Source organism: Salvelinus alpinus, chromosome 7, assembly GCF_045679555.1.
Source record: "Salvelinus alpinus chromosome 7, SLU_Salpinus.1, whole genome shotgun sequence".
Taxonomy (NCBI): domain Eukaryota; kingdom Metazoa; phylum Chordata; class Actinopteri; order Salmoniformes; family Salmonidae; genus Salvelinus; species Salvelinus alpinus.
In genome coordinates, this window is record NC_092092.1 from 88,966,671 (window position 1) to 88,992,660 (window position 25,990).

The 25,990-nt window shown below is 45.4% G+C and overlaps 1 protein-coding gene and 1 long non-coding RNA gene across 2 annotated transcripts; one reads left to right on the forward strand and one right to left on the reverse strand.

Annotated features, from left to right (window-relative positions):
• The first annotated feature begins 884 nt into the window (after positions 1-884).
• Positions 885-1,381, forward strand: LOC139581839 (uncharacterized). The gene is made up of 4 exons (XR_011676291.1): positions 885-933; positions 973-1,098; positions 1,177-1,218; positions 1,258-1,381. It is a non-coding gene; the product is annotated as an uncharacterized lncRNA (long non-coding RNA).
• On the reverse strand, positions 1,292-25,704 carry mxd3 (MAX dimerization protein 3). Its single transcript, XM_071412058.1, has 6 exons — positions 25,500-25,704; positions 14,399-14,504; positions 12,691-12,720; positions 9,605-9,719; positions 5,983-6,316; positions 1,292-1,886 (listed from the first exon to the last, which is right to left on the reverse strand). The coding sequence occupies exons 1-6, from the start codon at positions 25,567-25,569 to the stop codon at positions 1,762-1,764; spliced, it is 780 nt and encodes a 259-aa protein (XP_071268159.1). The 5' UTR covers positions 25,570-25,704; the 3' UTR covers positions 1,292-1,761.
• Positions 25,705-25,990: the final 286 nt, after the last annotated feature.

The window sequence follows — 25,990 nt, forward strand, 5'->3', positions numbered from 1 at the left end:
TTATTGGGCCCTGTCTAAAGTAGTGCACTACATTATTGGGCCCTGTGTCAAGTAGTGCACTACATTATTGGGCCCTGTGTCAAGTAGTGCACTATATAGGAAACAGGGTGCCATCTGGGACACACCCCTTCACCTGGTGTCTTCATGACGCTTGTGGACAGTGAGCTCCTATTCAATCCATGACGCTCGGTCAATCGCCTTCATTACACGGGTCGTATTCATTAGAGCACACGGTGGCAAAACGTTTTGCAACGGAAAACAAAACCAGAGCTTTTCTTATTGGACAGGTAGTCTCTCCTTGTTTCGGTATGTTTTCTAATGAATACTACCCTGTTGTTTCTATTTGAAGTCAATGATACCGTGGTAAAGAAAGTGATTCCTACCGCCGTTCATACAACGGCAGCTAGCCTAGCGGTTAGCGTGTCGGGCCAGTAACCCGAAAGGATGCTAGTTTGAATCTCCAAGCAGACAAGGTCAAGAAAAATCTGCCGATATGCCCTTGAGCAAGGCACTTCACCCTAATGGTAATGGCTAACCCAGGCAGTGACTCTGAAGGCGTCTCAGGGGGAGAGTTGGGACATGGAAACAAAACACATTTCCAATTCACACATGCTTAAAATACACACGGGTGTGAAATAGGACAAATAGAAGCACCTACCAAATGATGGTTGGATTGTCCTTGAGTGGATGCTGTTTAAGAGGTCAGACTAAGATACAAACCTGCTCAGAGATTTGAGCAAAATATATATTTTAAAAACAGATTCAGCTCACAGTAAGTCAGAGCTGAATGAGAAGTTAGATCAAATAAAACATTTTTGAAAAGTGATCACTTTTCCCCAGTTGCTGTTGTATGTAGTCCACCTTGTCCTGTTCCTGTACGGTAATGTTGAGGTTGTTCCAGCTGTCCTGTTCCTGTACAGTAATGTTGTTGAGGTTGTTCCAGCTGTCCTGTTCCTGTACAGTAATGTTGAGGTTGTTCCAGCTGTCCTGTTCCTGTACGGTAATGTTGTTGAGGTTGTTCCAGCTGTCCTGTTCCTGTACAGTAATGTTGTTGAGGTTGTTCCAGCTGTCCTGTTCCTGTACGGTAATGTTGTTGAGGTTGTTCCAGCTGTTCTGTTCCTGTACAGTAATGTTGAGGTTGTTCCAGCTGTCCTGTTCCTGTACAGTAATGTTGAGGTTGTTCCAGCTGTCCTGTTCCTGTACGGTAATGTTGTTGAGGTTGTTCCAGCTGTTCTGTTCCTGTACAGTAATGTTGAGGTTGTTCCAGCTGTCCTGTTCCTGTACAGTAATGTTGTTGAGGTTGTTCCAGCTGTCCTGTTCCTGTACAGTAATGTTGTTGAGGTTGTTCCAGCTGTCCTGTTCCTGTACAGTAATGTTGTTGAGGTTGTTCCAGCTGTCCTGTTCCTGTACAGTAATGTTGTTGAGGTTGTTCCAGCTGTCCTGTTCCTGTACGGTAATGTTGTTGAGGTTGTTCCAGCTGTCCTGTTCCTGTACAGTAATGTTGTTGAGGTTGTTCCAGCTGTCCTGTTCCTGTACGGTAATGTTGAGGTTGTTCCAGCTGTCCTGTTCCTGTACGGTAATGTTTGTCTTATTTGGAATGTTTTTCCTCCTTTGTGTCCCCATTGTCTTACGTCAGGTGGCGTCACTCCAACGAGACGCTCGTCCCTTTAAAATCCGACGGTGGGAATCGCCGCACTATCTGACGTAAGACGCCGGTGTGTCCGTCCAGAGGTGTGTGTGTTGTATACAGCGGTAGGTAGGTCATAGCCCGGCCCAGGCGGGGCTGCTGGAGTAACAGTGATCTGTGCCTGTGTGAGGGACCGTCCCCAGTCCATCAGAGTCCAGACAGTCAAACACTATACTCTCCACATCAACCTCCACGTCTTCTGCAAAAAACAAACAACAAAAAAACAACACATCTCAGGTTATCAAAGACAATCTATAATCTGTCAAATATGACTGGGTGGGGCGGGGGGGGAATAAAATCTGTTCAATCGCAGACTCAAATTTCTCCTAAAATCTTCTGGTTAAAATCAATGTGTGTTTTAGTTGTACTTAAGACACCGTATTTCTCTGATATGAAACATTAAGCGGACATGAACACCTCCGGACACTTCGGTCGACAAAACCTGAAGTTGTAGACCTACTTCCCTAACACTTGAAAATGGAGATGAACACGGAGAAGAGCCGGGACCGAGACCATCTCATATCCCTGAGAAGAGAACACTGAACACAGAGAACAGCTGTGACAGAGACCATCTCATATCCCTGAGAAGAGAACACTGAACACAGAGAACAGCTGGGACAGAGACCATCTCATATCCCTGAGAAGAGAACACTGAACACAGAGAACAGCTGGGACCGAGACCATCTCATATCCCTGAGAAGAGAACACTGAACACAGAGAAGAGCTGAGACCATCTCATATCCCTGAGAAGAGAACACTGAACACAGAGAACAGCTGGGACAGAGACCATCTCATATCCCTGAGAAGAGAACACTGAACACAGAGAACAGCTGAGACAGAGACCATCTCATATCCCTGAGAAGAGAACACTGAACACAGAGAACAGCTGTGACAGAGACCATCTCATATCCCTGAGAAGAGAACACTGAACACAGAGAAGAGCTGAGACCATCTCATATCCCTGAGAAGAGAACACTGAACACAGAGAACAGCTGGGACAGAGACCATCTCATATCCCTGAGAAGAGAACACTGAACACAGAGAACAGCTGAGACAGAGACCATCTCATATCCCTGAGAAGAGAACACTGAACACAGAGAACAGCTGAGACAGAGACCATCTCATATCCCTGAGAAGAGAACACTGAACACAGAGAACAGCTGGGACAGAGACCATCTCATATCCCTGAGAAGAGAACACTGAACACAGAGAACAGCTGGGACAGAGACCATCTCATATCCCTGAGAAGAGAACACTGAACACAGAGAACAGCTGGGACAGAGACCATCTCATATCCCTGAGAAGAGAACACTGAACACAGAGAACAGCTGAGACAGAGACCATCTCATATCCCTGAGAAGAGAACACTGAACACAGAGAACAGCTGGGACAGAGACCATCTCATATCCCTGAGAAGAGAACACTGAAGACAGAGAACAGCTGAGACAGAGACCATCTCATATCCCTGAGAAGAGAACACTGAACACAGAGAACAGCTGGGACAGAGACCATCTCATATCCCTGAGAAGAGAACACTGAACACAGAGAACAGCTGGGACAGAGACCATCTCATATCCCTGAGAAGAGAACACTGAACACAGAGAACAGCTGGGACAGAGACCATCTCATATCCCTGAGAAGAGAACACTGAACATGGAGAACAGCTGGGACAGAGACCATCTCATATCCCTGAGAAGAGAACACTGAACACAGAGAACAGCTGGGACAGAGACCATCTCATATCCCTGAGAAGAGAACACTGAACACAGAGAACAGCTGGGACAGAGACCATCTCATATCCCTGAGAAGAGAACACTGAACACAGAGAACAGCTGAGACAGAGACCATCTCATATCCCTGAGAAGAGAACACTGAACACAGAGAACAGCTGGGACAGAGACCATCTCATATCCCTGAGAAGAGAACACTGAAGACAGAGAACAGCTGAGACAGAGACCATCTCATATCCCTGAGAAGAGAACACTGAACATGGAGAACAGCTGAGACAGAGACCATCTCATATCCCTGAGAAGAGAACACTGAAGACAGAGAACAGCTGAGACAGAGACCATCTCATATCCCTGAGAAGAGAACACTGAACATGGAGAACAGCTGTGACAGAGACCATCTCATATCCCTGAGAAGAGAACACTGAAGACAGAGAACAGCTGAGACAGAGACCATCTCATATCCCTGAGAAGAGAACACTGAACACAGAGAACAGCTGGGACAGAGACCATCTCATATCCCTGAGAAGAGAACACTGAACACAGAGAACAGCTGTGACAGAGACCATCTCATATCCCTGAGAAGAGAACACTGAACATGGAGAACAGCTGTGACAGAGACCATCTCATATCCCTGAGAAGAGAACACTGAACACAGAGAACAGCTGTGACAGAGACCATCTCATATCCCTGAGAAGAGAACACTGAACATGGAGAACAGCTGAGACAGAGACCATCTCATATCCCTGAGAAGAGAACACTGAAGACAGAGAACAGCTGAGACAGAGACCATCTCATATCCCTGAGAAGAGAACACTGAACACAGAGAACAGCTGGGACAGAGACCATCTCATATCCCTGAGAAGAGAACACTGAACATGGAGAACAGCTGTGACAGAGACCATCTCATATCCCTGAGAAGAGAACACTGAACATGGAGAACAGCTGTGACAGAGACCATCTCATATCCCTGAGAAGAGAACACTGAACATGGAGAACAGCTGGGACAGAGACCATCTCATATCCCTGAGAAGAGAACACTGAACACAGAGAACAGCTGGGACAGAGACCATCTCATATCCCTGAGAAGAGAACACTGAACACAGAGAACAGCTGTGACAGAGACCATCTCATATCCCTGAGAAGAGAACACTGAACACAGAGAACAGCTGGGACAGAGACCATCTCATATCCCTGAGAAGAGAACACTGAACATGGAGAACAGCTGAGACAGAGACCATCTCATATCCCTGAGAAGAGAACACTGAACACAGAGAACAGCTGGGACAGAGACCATCTCATATCCCTGAGAAGAGAACACTGAACACAGAGAACAGCTGGGACAGAGACCATCTCATATCCCTGAGAAGAGAACACTGAACATGGAGAACAGCTGGGACAGAGACCATCTCATATCCCTGAGAAGAGAACACTGAACACAGAGAACAGCTGGGACAGAGACCATCTCATATCCCTGAGAAGAGAACACTGAACACAGAGAACAGCTGGGACAGAGACCATCTCATATCCCTGAGAAGAGAACACTGAACATGGAGAACAGCTGTGACAGAGACCATCTCATATCCCTGAGAAGAGAACACTGAACATGGAGAACAGCTGGGACAGAGACCATCTCATATCCCTGAGAAGAGAACACTGAAGACAGAGAACAGCTGAGACAGAGACCATCTCATATCCCTGAGAAGAGAACACTGAACATGGAGAACAGCTGGGACAGAGACCATCTCATATCCCTGAGAAGAGAACACTGAAGACAGAGAACAGCTGGGACAGAGACCATCTCATATCCCTGAGAAGAGAACACTGAACACAGAGAAGAGCTGAGACCATCTCATATCCCTGAGAAGAGAACACTGAACACAGAGAACAGCTGGGACAGAGACCATCTCATATCCCTGAGAAGAGAACACTGAACATGGAGAACAGCTGGGACAGAGACCATCTCATATCCCTGAGAAGAGAACACTGAACACAGAGAACAGCTGAGACAGAGACCATCTCATATCCCTGAGAAGAGAACACTGAACACAGAGAACAGCTGAGACAGAGACCATCTCATATCCCTGAGAAGAGAACACTGAACACAGAGAACAGCTGGGACAGAGACCATCTCATATCCCTGAGAAGAGAACACTGAACACAGAGAACAGCTGGGACAGAGACCATCTCATATCCCTGAGAAGAGAACACTGAACACAGAGAACAGCTGAGACAGAGACCATCTCATATCCCTGAGAAGAGAACACTGAACACAGAGAACAGCTGGGACAGAGACCATCTCATATCCCTGAGAAGAGAACACTGAACACAGAGAACAGCTGGGACAGAGACCATCTCATATCCCTGAGAAGAGAACACTGAACACAGAGAACAGCTGGGACAGAGACCATCTCATATCCCTGAGAAGATGTACTCCCTAACAAATGGATATCCCCAGGTTACGTTTAGAGAGATACTAAACATGGATAAGAGAGCTGTGATTGGTTACTAAACATGGGTAAGAGAGCTGTGATTGGAGGAGAGAGCTGTGACAACTGAGAGACTCACCTCTGTCAGAGTCAGATCTCTCCGAAGAGGACATGGCTGCTGATCCCAGGCTGTCGTTCCTCATCCTCTCTGAGACCACTCCTGTTCCTCCCAGGCCCAGACCAGTGAGACCCCCCAGGCCCAGACCAGTCAGACCCCCCAGGCCCAGACCAGTCAGACCCCCCAGACCAGTCAGACCCCCCAGACCAGTCAGACCCCCCAGACCAGTCAGACCCCCCAGACCAGTCAGACCCCCAGGGCCCTGTAGCTGTTCCAGCCTCACCCTCAGCTCACTCTGCTCCCAACGCAGACGACCCTTTAACTGCTCCGCACGTTCATCCTGCTCCTGCAGCTTCTGATGGGGGGAAGGAGAGAGGAGAGATAGAGAGGGGAGAGGAGGAGAGAGAGAGAGAGAGAGGAGAGAGAGGAGAGAGAGGAGAGAGAGGAGAGAGGGGAGAGAGGAGAGATATGAGAGAGGAGAGAGAGAGAGATATGAGAGAGAGAGAGAGAGACAGAGAGAGAGAGAGAGAGACAGAGAGAGAGAGATTGTTAATTTCACTTTTGTATATTATCTACCTCACTTGCTTTGGCAATGTTAATACATGTTTCCCATGCCAATAAAGCCCCTTGAATTGAACAGAAATTGAATTGAGAGAGAGAGAGAGATGAGAGAGGAGAGAGATGAGAGAGATATGAGAGAGAGAGAGAGAGAGAGAGAGAGAGAGAGAGAGAGAGAGAGAGAGAGAGAGAGAGAGAGAGAATGCTAGCAGATAGCCATAGACTTCCAGTCATTGCGCTAACGCTAGTTAGCATTGGCCCTGTGAAACTACCTCCAACTTCCTTCATACTGGACAGAGATGTGAAAATGGTGTCCATGAGATCATCCATGACTCTGGGGAAGTAGATAAAGGGCCTCATCGTCAGAATCCCTAAGTATCCCTTTAAGGGTAGTGGTTAGGGTTCAGGGTGGTGGGTAGGGTTTAGGGTTCAGGGTGGTGGGTAGGGTTTAGGGTGGTGGGTAGGGTTCAGGGTGGTGGGTAGGGTTTAGGGTTGGGTTTAGGGTTCAGGGTGGTGGGTAGGGTTTAGGGTGGTGGGTAGGGTTTAGGGTAGGGTTTAGGGTGGTGGGTAGGGTTTAGGGTGGTGGGTAGGGTTCAGGGTGGTGGGTAGGGTTTAGGGTAGGGTTCAGGGTGGTGGGTAGGGTTAAGGGTGGTGGGTAGGGTTTAGGGTTCAGGGTGGTGGGTAGGGTTTAGGGTAGTGGTTAGGGTTCAGGGTGGTGGGTAGGGTTCAGGGTAGTGGTTAGGGTTCAGGGTGGTGGGTAGGGTTCAGGGTGGTGGGTAGGGTTTAGAGTGGTGGGTAGGGTTCAGGGTGGTGGGTAGGGTTCAGGGTGGTGGGTAGGGTTCAGGATAGTGGTTAGGGTTCAGGGTGGTGGGTAGGGTTCAGGGTGGTGGGTAGGGTTCAGGGTAGTGGTTAGGGTTCAGGGTGGTGGGTAGGGTTTAGGGTAGTGGTTAGGGTTCAGGGTGGTGGGTAGGGTTCAGGGTAGTGGTTAGGGTTTAGGGTGGTGGGTAGGGTTCAGGGTGGTGGGTAGGGTTCAGGGTTCAGGGTGGTGGGTAGGGTTTAGGGTAGTGGTTAGGGTTCAGGGTGGTGGGTAGGGTTCAGGGTAGTGGTTAGGGTTCAGGGTTCAGGGTGGTGGGTAGGGTTAAGGGTGGTGGGTAGGGTTCAGGGTGGTGGGTAGGGTTCAGGGTGGTGGGTAGGGTTCAGGGTGGTGGGTAGGGTTCAGGGTGGTGGGTAGGGTTCAGGGTAGTGGTTAGGGTTCAGGGTTCAGGGTAGTGGTTAGGGTTCAGGGTGGTGGGTAGGGTTTAGGGTGGTGGATAGGGTTCAGGGTGGTGGTTAGGGTTCAGGGTGGTGGGTAGGGTTCAGGGTGTTGGTTAGGGTTCAGGGTGGTGGGTAGGGTTTAGGGTGGTGGGTAGGGTTCAGGGTGGTGGGTAGGGTTTAGGGTGGTGGTTAGGGTTCAGGGTGGTGGGTAGGGTTCAGGGTGTTGGTTAGGGTTCAGCGTGGTGGGTAGGGTTCAGGGTGTTGGTTAGGGTTCAGCGTGGTGGGTAGGGTTCAGGGTGTTGGTTAGGGTTCAGCGTGGTGGGTAGGGTTCAGGGTGTTGGTTAGGGTTCAGCGTGGTGGGTAGGGTTCAGGGTGGTGGGTAGGGTTCAGGGTAGTGGGTAGGGTTCAGGGTAGTGGTTAGGGTAGTGGGTAGGGTTAAGGGTAGTGTTTAGGGTAGTGGGTAGGATTTAGGGCAGTGTAGTGGTTAGGGTTCAGGGTGGTGGGTAGGGTTAAGGGTAGTGTTTAGGGTTTAGGGTAGTATTTAGGGCAGTGTAGTGGTTAGGGTTAAGGGTAGTGTTTAGGGTAGTGGTTAGGGTTAAGGGTAGTGTTTAGGGTAGTGGTTAGGGTTTAGGGTAGTGGGTAATGTTTTGGGTAGTGGGTAGGGTTAGGGTAGTGTTTAGGGTTAGGGTAGGGTTTAGGGTAGTGGGTAGGGTTAGGGTAGGGTTTAGGGTAGTGGGTAGGGTTTAGGGTAGTGTTTAGGGTTAGGGTAGGGTTTAGGGTAGTGGGTAGGGTTTAGGGTAATGGTTAGGGTTTAGGGTAGTGGGTAGGGTAGGGTTTAGGGTAGGGTAGGGTTTAGGGTAGTGGTTAGGGTAGTGGGTAGGGTTTAGGGTAGTGTTTAGGGTTAGGGTTTAGGGTAGTGAGTAGGTTTTAGGGTAGTGGGTAGTGTTTAGGGGTAGGTTTTAGGGTAGTGGGTAGGGTTTAGGGTAGTGGGTAGGGTAGTGGGTAGGGTTAAGGGTAGTGTTTAGGGTTTAGGGTAGTGGGTAGGATTTAGGGCAGTGTAGTGGTTAGGGTTCAGGGTGGTGGGTAGGGTTAAGGGTAGTGTTTAGGGTAGTGGTTAGGGTTAAGGGTAGTGTTTAGGGTAGTGGTTAGGGTTTAGGGTAGTGGGTAATGTTTTGGGTAGTGGGTAGGGTTCAGGGTAGTGGTTAGGGTTCAGGGTAGTGTTTAGGGTAATGGATAGAGGGTAGTGGTTAGGGTTTAGGGTAGTGTTTAGGGTTAGGGTAGGGGGTAGAGTTTAGGGTAATGGTTAGGGTTTAGGGTAGTGGGTAGGGTTTAGGGTAGTGTTTAGGGTTAGGGTAGGGTTTAGGGTAGTGGGTAGGGTTTAGGGTAGGGTTTAGGGTAGTGGGTAGGGTAGGGTTTAGGGTAGTGGGTAGGGTTAGGGTTTAGGGTAGTGAGTAGGTTTTAGGGTAGTGTTTAGGGTTAGGGTTTAGGGTAGTGAGTAGGTTTTAGGGTAATGGTTAGGGTTTAGGGTAGTGGGTAGTGTTTAGGGGTAGGTTTTAGGGTAGTGGGTAGGGTTTAGGGTAGTGGGTAGGGTAGTGGGTAGGGTTTAGGGTAGTGGGTAGGGTTTAGGGTAGTGGTTAGGGTTTGGTGTAGTGGGTAGGGTTTAGGGTTTAGGGTAGTTGGTCGGGTAGTGGGTAGGGTTTAGGGTAGTGGGTAGGGTTAGGGTAGGGTTTAGGGGTAGTGGGTAGGGTTTAGGGTAGTGGGTAGGGTTTAGGGTAGTGTTTAGGGTAGGGGTTAGGGTAGTGGGTAGGGTTTAGCTGTGTGTTCATCTCACCTTGATGTGTGTCTCAGCCCGTCTCAGCAGGTTCAGGGTGGTGTTTCTCATGGAGTCAGACAACTGAGGAACCTGCTGCTTCAACTGTTCCAGGTGGTGCCTCAACTGAGCACGTCTGTTACAACAACACAATGAAACAATGCCTCAACTGAGCACGTCTGTGACAACAACACAATGGAACAATGCCTCAACTGAGCACGTCTGTTACAACAACACAATGAAACAATGTCTCAACTGAGCACGTCTGTTACAACAACACAATGAAACAATGTCTCAACTGAGCACGTCTGTTACAACAACACAATGAAACAATGCCTCAACTGAGCACGTCTGTTACAACAACACAATGAAACAATGCCTCAACTGAGCACGTCTGTTACAACAACACAATGAAACAATGCCTCAACTGAGCACGTCTGTTACAACAACACAATGAAACAATGTCTCAACTGAGCACGTCTGTTACAACAACACAATGAAACAATGCCTCAACTGAGCACGTCTGTGACAACAACACAATGAAACAATGTCTCAACTGAGCACGTCTGTTACAACAACACAATGAAACAATGTCTCAACTGAGCACGTCTGTTACAACAACACAATGAAACAATGTCTCAACTGAGCACGTCTGTGACAACAACACAATGAAACAATGCCTCAACTGAGCACGTCTGTGACAACAACACAATGAAACAATGTCTCAACTGAGCACGTCTGTTACAACAACACAATGAAACAATGTCTCAACTGAGCACGTCTGTTACAACAACACAATGAAACAATGCCTCAACTGAGCACGTCTGTTACAACAACACAATGAAACAATGTCTCAACTGAGCACGTCTGTTACAGTTATATAACTATTCATGAACTAGACCCTGCCATAGACTAGCGCCCTGTCCAGGGGGTGTACTGTACATTAAGCTGCATCACTCTCCAGAAACAGTAGATAGACTCCTGCCCTATGGGCCGTTCTGGTTCACTCTACAGAAACAGGAGATGGACTCCTGCCTTATGGGCCGTTCTGGTTCACTCTACAGAAACAGGAGATGGACTCCTGCCCTATGGGCCGTTCTGGTTCACTCTCCAGAAACAGGAGATGGACTCCTGCCCTATGGGCCGTTCTGGTTCACTCTACAGAAACAGGAGATGGACTCCTGCCCTATGGGCCGTTCTGGTTCACTCTCCAGAAACAGGAGATGGACTCCTGCCCTATGGGCCGTTCTGGTTCACTCTACAGAAACAGGAGATGGACTCCTGCCCTATGGGCCGTTCTGGTTCACTCTACAGAAACAGGAGATGGACTCCTGCCCTATGGGCCGTTCTGGTTCACTCTACAGAAACAGGAGATGGACTCCTGCCCTATGGGCCGTTCTGGTTCACTCTACAGAAACAGGAGATGGACTCCTGCCCTGTGGGCCGTTCTGGTTCACTCTACAGAAACAGGAGATGGACTCCTGCCCTATGGGCCGTTCTGGTTCACTCTACAGAAACAGGAGATGGACTCCTGCCCTATGGGCCGTTCTGGTTCACTCTACAGAAACAGGAGATGGACTCCTGCCCTATGGGCCGTTCTGGTTCACTCTACAGAAACAGGAGATGGTCTCCTGCCCTATGGGCCGTTCTGGTTCACTGTACAGAAACAGGAGATGGACTCCTGCCCTATGGGCCGTTCTGGTTCACTCTACAGAAACAGGAGATGGACTCCTGCCCTATGGGCCGTCTGGTTCACTGTTCAGGAAACAGGAGATGGACTCCTGCCCTATGGGCCGTTCTGGTTCCCTCTACAGAAACAGGAGATGGACTCCTGCCCTATGGGCCGTTCTGGTTCACTCTACAGAAACAGGAGATGGACTCCTGCCCTATGGGCCGTTCTGGTTCACTGTACAGAAACAGGAGATGGACTCCTGCCCTATGGGCCGTTCTGGTTCACTCTACAGAAACAGGAGATGGACTCCTGCCCTATGGGCCGTTCTGGTTCACTCTACAGAAACAGGAGATGGACTCCTGCCCTATGGGCCGTTCTGGCTCAGACAAGGCTACTTACTTTATTTAATAAACTCAAGCCCAGTTGCACTTAAAGATGAAATGAAATAAGATGTTAAGGAGTGGCTGCCTTTAAAAAGCAACGAATCCCTTTGAAACGGCGTGTGGCATCGATATGAGTCACAGACAGTTATTATTGTGTCAAAATTGACTACAAAGTGTAAATAGGATAATTTTGGTCATAAAGTCATTATCTGCCTCTCGAGTGGCGCAGTGCTAGCTGTGCCACTAGAGATCCTGGTTCGAGTCCAGACTCTGTCGCAGCCGGCCGTGACCGGGAGATCCATGGGACGGCGCACAATTGGCCCAACGTCGTCCGGGTTAGGGGAGGGTTTGGCCAGCAGGGATGTTCCTGTCCCATCGCGCACTAGCGACTCCTGTGGCAGGCCAGGCACAGTGCACGCTGACACGGTCGCCAGGTGTACGGCGTTTCCTCCGACACATTGGTGCGGCTGGCTTCTGGGTTAAGTGGCCATTGTGTCAAGAAGCAGTGCGGCTTGGCAGGGTTGTGTTTCGGAGGACGCACGGCTCTCGACCTTTGCCTCTCCCGAGTCCGTACGGGAGTTGCAGCGATGGGACAAGACTGTAACTACCAACTAGATACCATGAAATTGGGGAGAAAAGGTCATTTTTTAAAATTAAAATAAGAACTAAATACATTTTAAAAAGTCAGTCATCTAAAACTACGTTTGGAACATCTGTGCGTCACAACAAGGAAGTGAAGGTTGGGTTTTGATTTGACGATGTCCATTTGCCCACTAACATGGGGTGAACCTCTATTCAGTTCGACTGGAACATCATTAACCAAACGCAGAATCTGACAGGAAACACACCTCCAAGCGCTGAAATTTTTCTTCTTCTAATGAACAACAGAAAAACACGCTTGTCAATCTGTGTGTTCAGTGGCTCTTTTAACAGGTATCTTTCATGTTTTATGCCTGTGTTGTTACTATTATAATTAGAAAATGTACTGATGGAAATCTACACAGTGGTTGCCAAAGGTAGAATGTCACATGACTGATAGAATGGTTCTTTACCTGTGCTTCTCCAACTCATTATGGACTGTCCTGTGGACATAGAAAGCACAATTCATTATTAGTGAGTTTATAAAGCACTAAAGCATAAAGTCATTGTTACGTATTTCAGATTCATAACATATCATTTTAACAATAAAAAGTAGACTAGTCAGCACACATTCTTCAGTGCAACCAAATGCTGACTACAGCCACACCCCGTCCCTAGCTAGCTGTCAGACAGACTAGTAGTTTCAGAGAGCCACACCCCGTCCCTAGCTAGCTGTCAGACAGACTAGTAGTTTCAGAGAGTCACACCCCGTCCCTAGCTAGCTGTCAGACAGACTAGTAGTTTCAGAGAGCCACACCCCGTCCCTAGCTAGCTGTCAGACAGACTAGTAGTTTCAGAGAGCCACACCCCGTCCCTAGCTAGCTGTCAGACAGACTAGTAGTTTCAGAGAGTCACACCCCGTCCCTAGCTAGCTGTCAGACAGACTAGTAGTTTCAGAGAGTCACACCCCGTCCCTAGCTAGCTGTCAGACAGACTAGTAGTTTCAGAGAGCCACACCCCGTCCCTAGCTAGCTGTCAGACAGACTAGTAGTTTCAGAGAGTCACACCCCGTCCCTAGCTAGCTGTCAGACAGACTAGTAGTTTCAGAGAGTCACATCCCGTCCCTAGCTAGCTGTCAGACAGACTAGTCAGTTAGAGAGCAACACCCCGTCCCTAGCTAGCTGTCAGACAGACTAGTCAGTTAGAGAGTCACATCCCGTCCCTAGCTAGCTGTCAGACAAACAGACTAGTAGTTTCAGAGAGCCACACCCCGGCCCTAGCTAGCTGTCAGACAGACTAGTCAGTTAGAGAGTCACATCCCGTCCTTAGCTAGCTGTCAGACAAACAGACTAGTAGTTTCAGAGATCCACACCCCGGCCCTAGCTAGCTGTCAGACAGACAGACTAGTAGTTTCAGAGAGTCACATCCCGTCCCTAGCTAGCTGTCAGACAGACTAGTAGTTTCAGAGAGCCACACCCCGTCCCTAGCTAGCTGTCAGACAGACTAGTAGTTTCAGAGAGTCACACCCCGTCCCTAGCTAGCTGTCAGACAGACTAGTAGTTTCAGAGAGTCACACCCCGTCCCTAGCTAGCTGTCAGACAGACAGACTAGTAGTTTCAGAGTCACACCCCGTCCCTAGCTAGCTGTCAGACAGACTAGTAGTTTCAGAGAGTCACATCCCGTCCCTAGCTAGCTGTCAGACAGACTAGTAGTTTCAGAGAGCCATACCCCGTCCCTAGCTAGCTGTCAGACAGACTAGTCAGTTAGAGAGTCACATCCCGTCCCTAGCTAGCTGTCAGACAGACTAGTAGTTTCAGAGAGTCACACCCCGTCCCTAGCTAGCTGTCAGACAGACTAGTAGTTTCAGAGAGTCACACCCCGTCCCTAGCTAGCTGTCAGACAGACTAGTAGTTTCAGAGAGCCACATCCCGTCCCTAGCTAGCTGTCAGACAGACTAGTAGTTTCAGAGAGTCACATCCCGTCCCTAGCTAGCTGTCAGACAGACTAGTAGTTTCAGAGAGTCACATCCCGTCCCTAGCTAGCTGTCAGACAGACTAGTAGTTTCAGAGAGCCACACCCCGTCCCTAGCTAGCTGTCAGACAGACTAGTCAGTTAGAGAGTCACACCCCGTCCCTAGCTAGCTGTCAGACAGACTAGTCAGTTAGAGAGTTATATAATCACCTGTTGCTACCGGCAGCCTGCAGCTTCTTGTTCTTCTGCTTCCTCTTCTTATCAGAGTCCCCTGGACTGTAGAGGGGCAACACTGATGCATAGCCATGCTCTGCCTCTGGAGAGAGAGAGAAGAGAGAAGAGAGAAGAGAGAAGAGAGAAGAGAGAGAGAGAGAGAGAGAGAGAGAGAGAGAGAGAGAGAGAGAGAGAGAGAGAGAGAGAGAGAGAATCGTTTCAATGGGACGTTGTGACATAAAGTCCTTACTTTGGGTTGCAACTAAACTTATGTTTTCACAGACTATTGCCTTGGGAAATCAATGACAGGCAAAATGAACAAATCAATGTGATTGTAAACACAAAGTTCAATGTTAGGCGTTTGCCTGTTGTATAGTCATGTTCTGCCTCTGGACAGAAAAGAACGAAAGGACAAGTTTTAATTGACAGAGCCTTCAGAAAGTATTCACACCCTAGACGTTGTCCACCTCGTGTTGTGTTACAGGCTGAATTTAAAATGGATTAAATGTAGATGTTTGTGTCACTGGCCTACATACAATACGCCATAATGTCAAAGTATATTTATGTTTTTTGAAATGTTTACAAAAGTGAAAATCTGAAATGTCTTTAGTCAATAAGTATTCAGCCTCTTTTGTTATGGTAAGGATCCTAAACAAGTTCTGGAGTAAAAATGTGCTTAACAAGTCACATAATAAGTTACATGGACTCACTCTGTGTGCAATAATAGTGTTTAACATGATTTTTTTGAATGACTACCTCATCTCTGTACCCCACACATTATCTGTAAAGTCCCTCAGTTTGAGCAGTGAATTTCAAACACAGATTCAACCACAAAGACCAGGGAGGTTTTCCACTGCCTCGCAAAGAAGGGCACCTATTGTCAGATGGGTAAAAATATATTAAAAACACAGACCCTTTGGCTTTGAGCATGGTTAAGGTATTTATTACACTTTGGATGGTGTATCAATACACCCCCCCCCCCCCCCCAGAAAAATGGAAAGACACCTAGTAAAATACTACTCGAGCAGAAGTCTTAAAGTATTTGTTTTTAAATATACTTATCAAAAGTAAATGGAATAGAGCAAAAACACAACATCGTAGAGGAAAACCTGCTTCGGTTTCCACCGTTCAGCAGGACAACAACCTACAACACAAGGCCAAATCTACACTGAAGACTGTGAATGTTCCCGAGTGGCCCGAGTTACAGTTTTGACTTAAATCAACTTGAAAACTATGGCAAGACTTTGTAAATGGTTGTGTAGCAATGATCAACAACCAACTTGACGGAGCTTGAAGAATTAAAAAAAGAATAAATGGGGAAATGTTGCACAATCCTGGTGTGGGAAGCTGTTAGAGCAGGGTGCAAATGACGGGGCAGCCAGGGGGGACTCCCCTGAATCCAACAAAAGTCTAACTTTGGGGATGGTCCCTAAATAATGACATTTAACCATTCTCCTATTGTTTAAAATGCAGTGGTAAATATGTTTTACGGTGGTAAATATAACAGTGGTAAATAAGTTTTACAGTGGTAAATATGACAGTGGTAAATAAGTTTTACAGTGGTAAATATGACAGTGGTAAATAAGTTTTACAGTGGTAAATATGACAGTGGTAAATAAGTTTTACAGTGGTAAATATGACAGTGGTAAATATGTTTTACAGTGGTAAATATGACAGTGGTAAATAAGTTTTACAGTGGTAAATATGACAGTGGTAAATATGTTTTACAGTGGTAAATATGACAGTGGTAAATAAGTTTTACAGTGGTAAATATGACAGTGGTAAATATGTTTTACAGTGGTAAATATGAAAATACAAGCTTCCAATTGAAAGTAACACCTCTGTGTCTTGGTTTAAACCATTTATTTCTATGTGGCTGCACAAACCATCTTCTTGTTGACGAACGGTACTGCACTCAGTAGTGCTGAATTTCGGCCTCAGCTGAGCTCCTATAAAAGCATAGATATCCCTGTGTACTTCCTCATTTTCTCTATTTGTTTGCCATGTGTCCTTGATAAAAAAATTTAAAAAAGCCTTTATTCCAATGCATTAGATTTATACATTGATGCATCACTGTCTGCTTTTGTCAGTCAGCTGTTTAGAGCGCTCATTGTTTTTACAGGTGCATCGTGGGTATTGGTGTTCTCTGTGAAATCCGTGGCCACAAGAAGTAATTCACTTATTTAACTTTTTTAAATTTTCTATCAGTATTTGTTTTATTTCCTGGATCAGCTGATGATGGTCAACAATATCACTAGATAACTAGCCTACAGCTAGACACCAATATAACCAGACAACTAGCCAACAGCTAGACACCAATATCACTAGACAACTAGCCTTCAGCTAGACACCAATATCACTAGACAACTAGCCTACAGCTACACCAATATCACTAGACAACTAGTCTACAGCTAGACACCAATATCACTAGACACCTAGTCTACAGCTAGACACCAATATCACCAGACAACTAGCCTACAGCTAGACACCAATATCACTAGACAACTAGCCTACAGCTAGCTAGACACCAATATCACTAGACAACTAGCCTACAGCTACACCAATATCACTAGACAACTAGCCAACAGCTAGACACCAATATCACTAGACACCAATATCACTAGACAACTAGCCTACAGCTAGACACCAATATCACTAGACAACTAGTCTACAGCTAGACAGCAATATCACTAGACAACTAGCCTTCAGCTAGACACCAATATCACCAGACAACTAGCCTACAGCTAGACACCAATATCACTAGACAACTAGCCTACAGCTAGACACCAATATCACTAGACAACTAGCCTACAGCTAGACACCAATATCACTAGACAACTAGCCTACAGCTAGACACCAATACCACTAGACAACTGCAGTCTACAGCTAGACACCAATATCACTAGACACCTAAGCCATACAGCTAGCACACCACATACCACTAGACAACTAGCCTACAGCTAGACACCAATATCACTAGACAACTAGCCTACAGCTAGACACCAATACCACTAGACAACTAGCCTACAGCTAGACACCAATACCACTAGACAACTAGCCTACAGCTAGACACCAATACCACTAGACAACTAGCCTACAGCTAGACACCAATACCACTAGACAACTAGCCTACAGCTAGACACCAATATCACTAGACACCAATATCACTAGACAACTAGCCTACAGCTAGACACCAATATCACTAGACAACTAGTCTACAGCTAGACACCAATATCACTAGACAACTAGCCTACAGCTAGACACCAATATCACTAGACAACTAGCCTTCAGCTAGACACCAATATCACTAGACAACTAGTCTACAGCTAGATACCAATATCACTAGACAACTAGTCTACAGCTAGACACCAATATCACTAGACAACTAGCCTACAGCTAGACACCAATATCACTAGACAACTAGCCTACAGCTAGACACCAATATCACTAGACAACTAGCCTACAGCTAGACACCAATATCACTAGACAACTAGCCTACAGCTAGACACCAATATCACTAGACAACTAGCCTACAGCTAGACACCAATATCACTAGACAACTAGCCTACAGCTACACCAATATCACTAGACAACTAGCCTACAGCTACACCAATATCACTAGACAACTAGCCTACAGCTACACCAATATCACTAGACAACTAGCCTACAGCTACACCAATATCACTAGACAACTAGTCTACAGCTAGACACCAATATCACTAGACAACTAGCCTACAGCTAGAAACCAATATCACTAGACAACTAGCCTACAGCTAGACCAATATCACTAGACAACTAGCCTACAGCTAGACACCAATATCACTAGACAACTAGCCTACAGCTAGACCAATATCACTAGACAACTAGTCTACAGCTAGACACCAATATCACTAGACAACTAGCCTACAGCTAGAAACCAATATCACTAGACAACTAGCCTACAGCTAGACCAATATCACTAGACAACTAGCCTACAGCTAGACACCAATATCACTAGACAACTAGCCTACAGCTAGACCAATATCACTAGACAACTAGCCTACAGCTAGAAACCAATATCACTAGACAACTAGCCTACAGCTAGACACCAATATCACTAGACAACTAGTCTACAGCTAGACAGCAATATCACTAGACAACTAGCCTTCAGCTAGACACCAATATCACTAGACAACTAGCCTACAGCTAGACAGCAATATCACTAGACAACTAGCCTACAGCTAGACCAATATCACTAGACAACTAGCCTACAGCTAGAAACCAATATCACTAGACAACTAGCCTACAGCTAGACACCAATATCACTAGACAACTAGCCTACAGCTAGACAGCAATATCACTAGACAACTAGCCTTCAGCTAGACACCAATATCACTAGACAACTAGCCTACAGCTACACCAATATCACTAGACAACTAGTCTACAGCTAGACACCAATATCACTAGACAACTAGCCTACAGCTAGACAGCAATATCACTAGACAACTAGCCTTCAGCTAGACAGCAATATCACTAGACAACTAGCCTTCAGCTAGACACCAATATCACTAGACAACTAGCCTTCAGCTAGACACCAATATCACTAGACAACTAGCCTACAGCTAGACACCAATATCACTAGACACCAATATCACTAGACACCAATATCACTAGACAACTAGCCAACAGCTACACCCATATCACTAGACAACTAGCCTACAGCTAGAAACCAATATCACTAGACAACTAGCCTACAGCTAGAAACCAATATCACTAGACAACTAGCCTACAGCTAGACACCAATATCACTAGACAACTAGTCTACAGCTAGACACCAATATCACTAGACAACTAGCCTACAGCTACACCAATATCACTAGACAACTAGCCTTCAGCTAGACACCAATATCACTAGACAACTAGCCTACAGCTAGACAGCAATATCACTAGACAACTAGCCTACAGCTAGACCAATATCACTAGACAACTAGCCTACAGCTAGACCAATATCACTAGACAACTAGCCTACAGCTAGAAACCAATATCACTAGACAACTAGCCTACAGCTAGACACCAATATCACTAGACAACTAGCCTACAGCTAGTTACCAATATCGCTAGACACCAATATCACTAGACAACTAGCTAACAGCTAGACACCAATATCGCTAGACACCAATATCACTAGACAACTAGCCTACAGCTAGACACCAATATCACTAGCCAACTAGCCTTCAGCTAGACACCAATATCACTAGACAACTAGCCTACAGCTAGAAACCAATATCACTAGACAACTAGCCTACAGCTAGACACCAATATCACTAGACAACTAGCCTACAGCTAGACACCAATATCACTAGACAACTAGCCTACAGCTAGTTACCAATATCACTAGACACCAATATCACTAGACAACTAGCCTACAGCTAGACACCAATATCACTAGACAACTAGCCTACAGCTAGACACCAATATCACTAGACAACTAGCCTACAGCTAGCTAGACACCAATATCACTAGACAACTAGCCTACAGCTACACCAATATCACTAGACAACTAGCCTACAGCTAGACACCAATATCACTAGACAACTAGCCTACAGCTACACCAATATCACTAGACACCAATATCACTAGACAACTAGCCAACAGCTAGACACCAATATCACTAGACACCAATATCACTAGACAACTAGCCTACAGCTAGACACCAATATCACTAGACAACTAGCCTACAGCTAGACACCAATATCACTAGACAACTAGCCTACAGCTAGACACCAATATCACTAGACAACTAGCCTACAGCTAGACACCAATATCACTAGACAACTAGCCTACAGCTAGACCAATATCACTAGACAACTAGCCTACAGCTAGACACCAATATCACTAGACAACTAGCCTACAGCTAGACACCAATATCACTAGACACCAATATCACTAGACAACTAGCCTACAGCTAGACACCAATATCACTAGACAACTAGCCTACAGCTAGACACCAATATCACTAGACACCAATATCACTAGACAACTAGCCTACAGCTAGACACCCATATCACTAGACAACTAGCCTACAGCTAGTTACCAATATCACTAGACAACTAACCTACAGCTAGACAATACCAATATCACTAGACAACTAGCCTACAGCTAGTTACCAATATCACTAGACACCAATATCACTAGACAACTAGCCTACAGCTAGACACCAATATCACTAGACAACTAGCCAACAGCTAGACACCAATATCACTAGACACCAATATCACTAGACAACTAGCCTACAGCTAGACACCAATATCACTAGACAACTAGCCTACAGCTAGCTAGACACCAATATCACTAGACAACTAGCCTACAGCTAGACACCAATATCACTAGACAACTAGCCTACAGCTAGACACCAATATCACTAGACACCAATATCACTAGACAACTAACCTACAGCTAGACACCAATATCACTAGACAACTAGCCTACAGCTACACCAATATCACTAGACAACTAGCCTACAGCTAGACACCAATATCACTAGACAACTAGCCTACAGCTAGCTAGACACCAATATCACTAGACAACTAGCCTACAGCTAGACACCAATATCACTAGACAACTAGCCTACAGCTAGACACCAATATCACTAGACAACTAGCCTACAGCTAGACACCAATATCACTAGACACCAATATCACTAGACAACTAGCCTACAGCTAGACACCAATATCACTAGACAACTAGCCTACAGCTAGACACCAATATCACTAGACACCAATATCACTAGACAACTAGCCTACAGCTAGACACCAATATCACTAGACACCAATATCACTAGACAACTAGCCTACAGCTAGACACCAATATCACTAGACAACTAGCCTACAGCTAGACACCAATATCACTAGACACCAATATCACTAGACAACTAGCCTACAGCTAGACACCAATATCACTAGACAACTAGCCTACAGCTAGACACCAATATCACTAGACACCAATATCACTAGACAACTAGCCTACAGCTAGACACCAATATCACTAGACAACTAGCCTACAGCTAGACACCAATATCACTAGACAACTAGCCTACAGCTAGACACCAATATCACTAGACAACTAGCCTACAGCTAGTTACCAATATCACTAGACACCAATATCACTAGACAACTAGCCTACAGCTAGTTACCAATATCACTAGACACCAATATCACTAGACAACTAGCCTACAGCTAGACACCAATATCACTAGACAACTAGCCAACAGCTAGACACCAATATCAGCTAGACACCAATATCACTAGACAACTAGCCTACAGCTAGACACCAATATCACTAGACAACTAGCCTACAGCTAGCTAGACACCAATATCACTAGACAACTAGCCTACAGCTACACCAATATCACTAGACAACTAGCCAACAGCTAGACACCAATATCACTAGACACCAATATCACTAGACAACTAACCTACAGCTAGACACCAATATCACTAGACAACTAGCCTACAGCTAGCTAGACACCAATATCACTAGACAACTAGCCTACAGCTACACCAATATCACTAGACAACTAGCCTACAGCTAGACACCAATATCACTAGACAACTAGCCTACAGCTAGACACCAATATCACTAGACACCAATATCACTAGACAACTAGCCTACAGCTAGACACCAACATCACTAGACAACTAGCCTACAGCTAGACACCAATATCACTAGACAACTAGCCAACAGCTACACCCATATCACCAGACACCAATATCACTAGACAACTAGCCTACAGCTAGACACCAACATCACTAGACAACTAGCCTACAGCTAGACACCAATATCACTAGACAACTAGCCTACAGCTAGACACCAATATCACTAGACAACTAGCCTACAGCTAGACACCAATATCACTAGACAACTAGCCAACAGCTACACCAATATCACTAGACAACTAGCCTACAGCTAGACACCAATATCACTAGACAACTAGCCTACAGCTAGACACCCATATCACCAGACACCTAGCCTACAGCTAGTTACCAATATCACTAGACAACTAACCTACAGCTAGACACCAATATCACTAGACAACTAGCCTACAGCTAGTTACCAATATCACTAGACACCAATATCACTAGACAACTAGCCTACAGCTAGTTACCAATATCACTAGACACCAATATCACTAGACAACTAGCCTACAGCTAGACACCAATATCACTAGACAACTAGCCAACAGCTAGACACCAATATCACTAGACACCAATATCACTAGACAACTAGCCTACAGCTAGACACCAATATCACTAGACAACTAGCCTACAGCTAGCTAGACACCAATATCACTAGACAACTAGCCTACAGCTACACCAATATCACTAGACAACTAGCCAACAGCTAGACACCAATATCACTAGACACCAATATCACTAGACAACTAACCAACAGCTAGACACCAATATCACTAGACAACTAGCCTACAGCTAGCTAGACACCAATATCACTAGACAACTAGCCTACAGCTACACCAATATCACTAGACAACTAGCCTACAGCTAGACACCAATATCACTAGACAACTAGCCAACAGCTAGACACCAATATCACTAGACACCAACATCACTAGACAACTAGCCTACAGCTAGACACCAATATCACTAGACAACTAGCCAACAGCTACACCCATATCACCAGACACCAATATCACTAGACAACTAGCCTACAGCTAGACACCAACATCACTAGACAACTAGCCTACAGCTAGACACCAATATCACTAGACAACTAGCCAACAGCTACACCCATATCACCAGACAACTAGCCTACAGCTAGACACCAATATCACTAGACAACTAGCCAACAGCTACACCAATATCACTAGACAACTAGCCAACAGCTAGACACCAATATCACTAGACACCAATATCACTAGACACCAATATCACTAGACAACTAGCCAACAGCTACACCCATATCACCAGACACCTAGCCAACAGCTAGACACCAATATCACTAGACAACTAGCCTACAGCTAGACACCAATATCACTAGACAACTAGCCTACAGCTAGACACCAATATCACTAGACAACTAGTCTACAGCTAGACACCAATATCACTAGACAACTAGTCTACAGCTACACCAATATCACTAGACAACTAGCCAACAGCTAGACACCAATATCACTAGACACCAATATCACTAGACAACTAACCTACAGCTAGACACCAATATCACTAGACAACTAGCCTACAGCTAGACACCAATATCACTAGACAACTAGCCTACAGCTAGACACCAATATCACTAGACAACTAGCCTACAGCTAGACACCAATATCACTAGACAACTAGCCTACAGCTAGACACCAATATCACTAGACAACTAGCCTACAGCTAGACACCAATATCACTAGACAACTAGCCTACAGCTACACCAATATCACTAGACAACTAGCCTACAGCTAGACACCAATATCACTAGACAACTAGCCTACAGCTAGACACCAATATCACTAGACAACTAGCCTACAGCTAGACACCAATATCACTAGACAACTAGTCTACAGCTAGACACCAATATCACTAGACAACTAGCCTACAGCTAGACACCAATATCACTAGACAACTAGCCTACAGCTACACCAATATCACTAGACAACTAGTCTACAGCTAGACACCAATATCACTAGACAACTAGCCTACAGCTAGACACCAATATCACTAGACAACTAGCCTACAGCTAGACACCAATACCACTAGACAACTAGTCTACAGCTAGACACCAATATCACTAGACAACTAGCCTACAGCTAGACACCAATATCACTAGACACCAATATCACTAGACAACTAGCCTACAGCTAGCTAGACACCAATATCACTAGACAACTAGTCTACAGCTAGACACCAATATCACTAGTCAACTAGCCTACAGCTAGATGCTGGAATGATTTTGGAGTGGACAGGTAGCCTACTTTGTCAAGTGATTTGTTTGACTATCAGATGGAAACATCATGACTGGTTGTGTTCATGCCACATTAAAAGGTCATTCATTTTTACAGTTAAATGACGTCTTTATTATTAGGTCCATAAAGATAATTGTGCAGGCACATGCTGCCAATAGAGACCCTAGAATGTCACGGTGTAATTCACAGTCTGTTTTAGAGATTCGGCAAGACTCACAACTGTAATCGCTGCCAAAGGTTATTCTACAAAGAATCGACTCAGAGGTGTGAATACTTATGTAAATTAGATATTTCTGTATTTAATTTTCAATAAATTTGCTAACATTTCTAAATGTTTTGACTTTTTCATTATGGGGTATTGTGTGTAGATTGGTGAAATAATTGTTTTTATCCATTTAGAGTTCAGGGCTGTAAACACAACAAAATGTGGAATAAGTCAAGAGGTATTGAATACTTTCTGAAGGCGCTGCAAAATTGTAGGATGTTTCAGATGACAAATATACCGGCGAGTCCCCAGAACTTAACTGCTACATGGGATATTGAACAACACTCAATAAACAGGTAAAGTGAGGAAATAGCTGTGATTGCAAACACACAAAAGATCAATTTTAGGCGGCTGGCTATTGTGCAGAAGAAAGAAAGCCGGGTGCATTCTGTTCTATTCTTCCATCCAAGTGTCAGACACAGATGCTGCTGACGTTCTGTTTTTCGGGGGTTTTGGCGCGATCACGCAATTGTATCACATTACATCAACATGGGCTATTTTGGTTAATCGTGCCAGTTGGCTACAAAGAACAACTGCTGGAATTGCAAAATCTTTATTAGTTCATTCATTGTCATTCATAAATTCTGTCGCTGTTCTGGCTATATTTTCAAACCGCTCCAGACTTGGCGCCTTTGTGTACAATGATGAGTCCCGTATCTAGGTCACAGAGTCAGATATGAAGCGCCGAATAAAACCTAGGCTCCCATAACTGCTTATTGCATCGATTTATTACTGACTAGTAACGATCTTAACCGTAACATGCACAATGTATGTCAGATATTTGCAGTTAATTAATAGATAATCGCTATTTGTGTACATTTCGTTATTGTACCCCAGCTGGTTGACAAGTGAAGTTGACAGACGGAACAGAAACCTTACGTTACCTCGTTCTCTTCTCTCCAAGAATTCAGCAGCTTGCAGAAGAACCTGAATGTTGCAAGTGTTCGCGTCCATTGTAAATAGTTGAAATATAGGTAAATATACCAGTCAAAATGTATCTCAACGACAAAGTGCTGCAATAGTATGTGCTTGGTCTTCTGCACTTCAGTAAGGAATCACCTTCTCTAGCGACGTGATTGACGTCAGTCCGCCGCCTCCCAGACTACCGCTCCCTTGTTTTCCAGCCGCCTCCGTCCGAGAGCGCGCGATTTTCACTTTGAATTGTGAACAGCCTAATAATAGAACAGAACAACAGATCGACAATTTTCTCGAAATATGACCTTAAACGATTATATTTTTAAAAATCCGAAACATGTTGTATTGACATCTAAAAAAAAAAATCTTAATTTTTTTATAATGAGACGTAGCTACCAGTATGTTGAAACTGAAACCAGCTCAAAGTGAGAAGTTTTTATGCCGTCAGTCGTTTTATCTT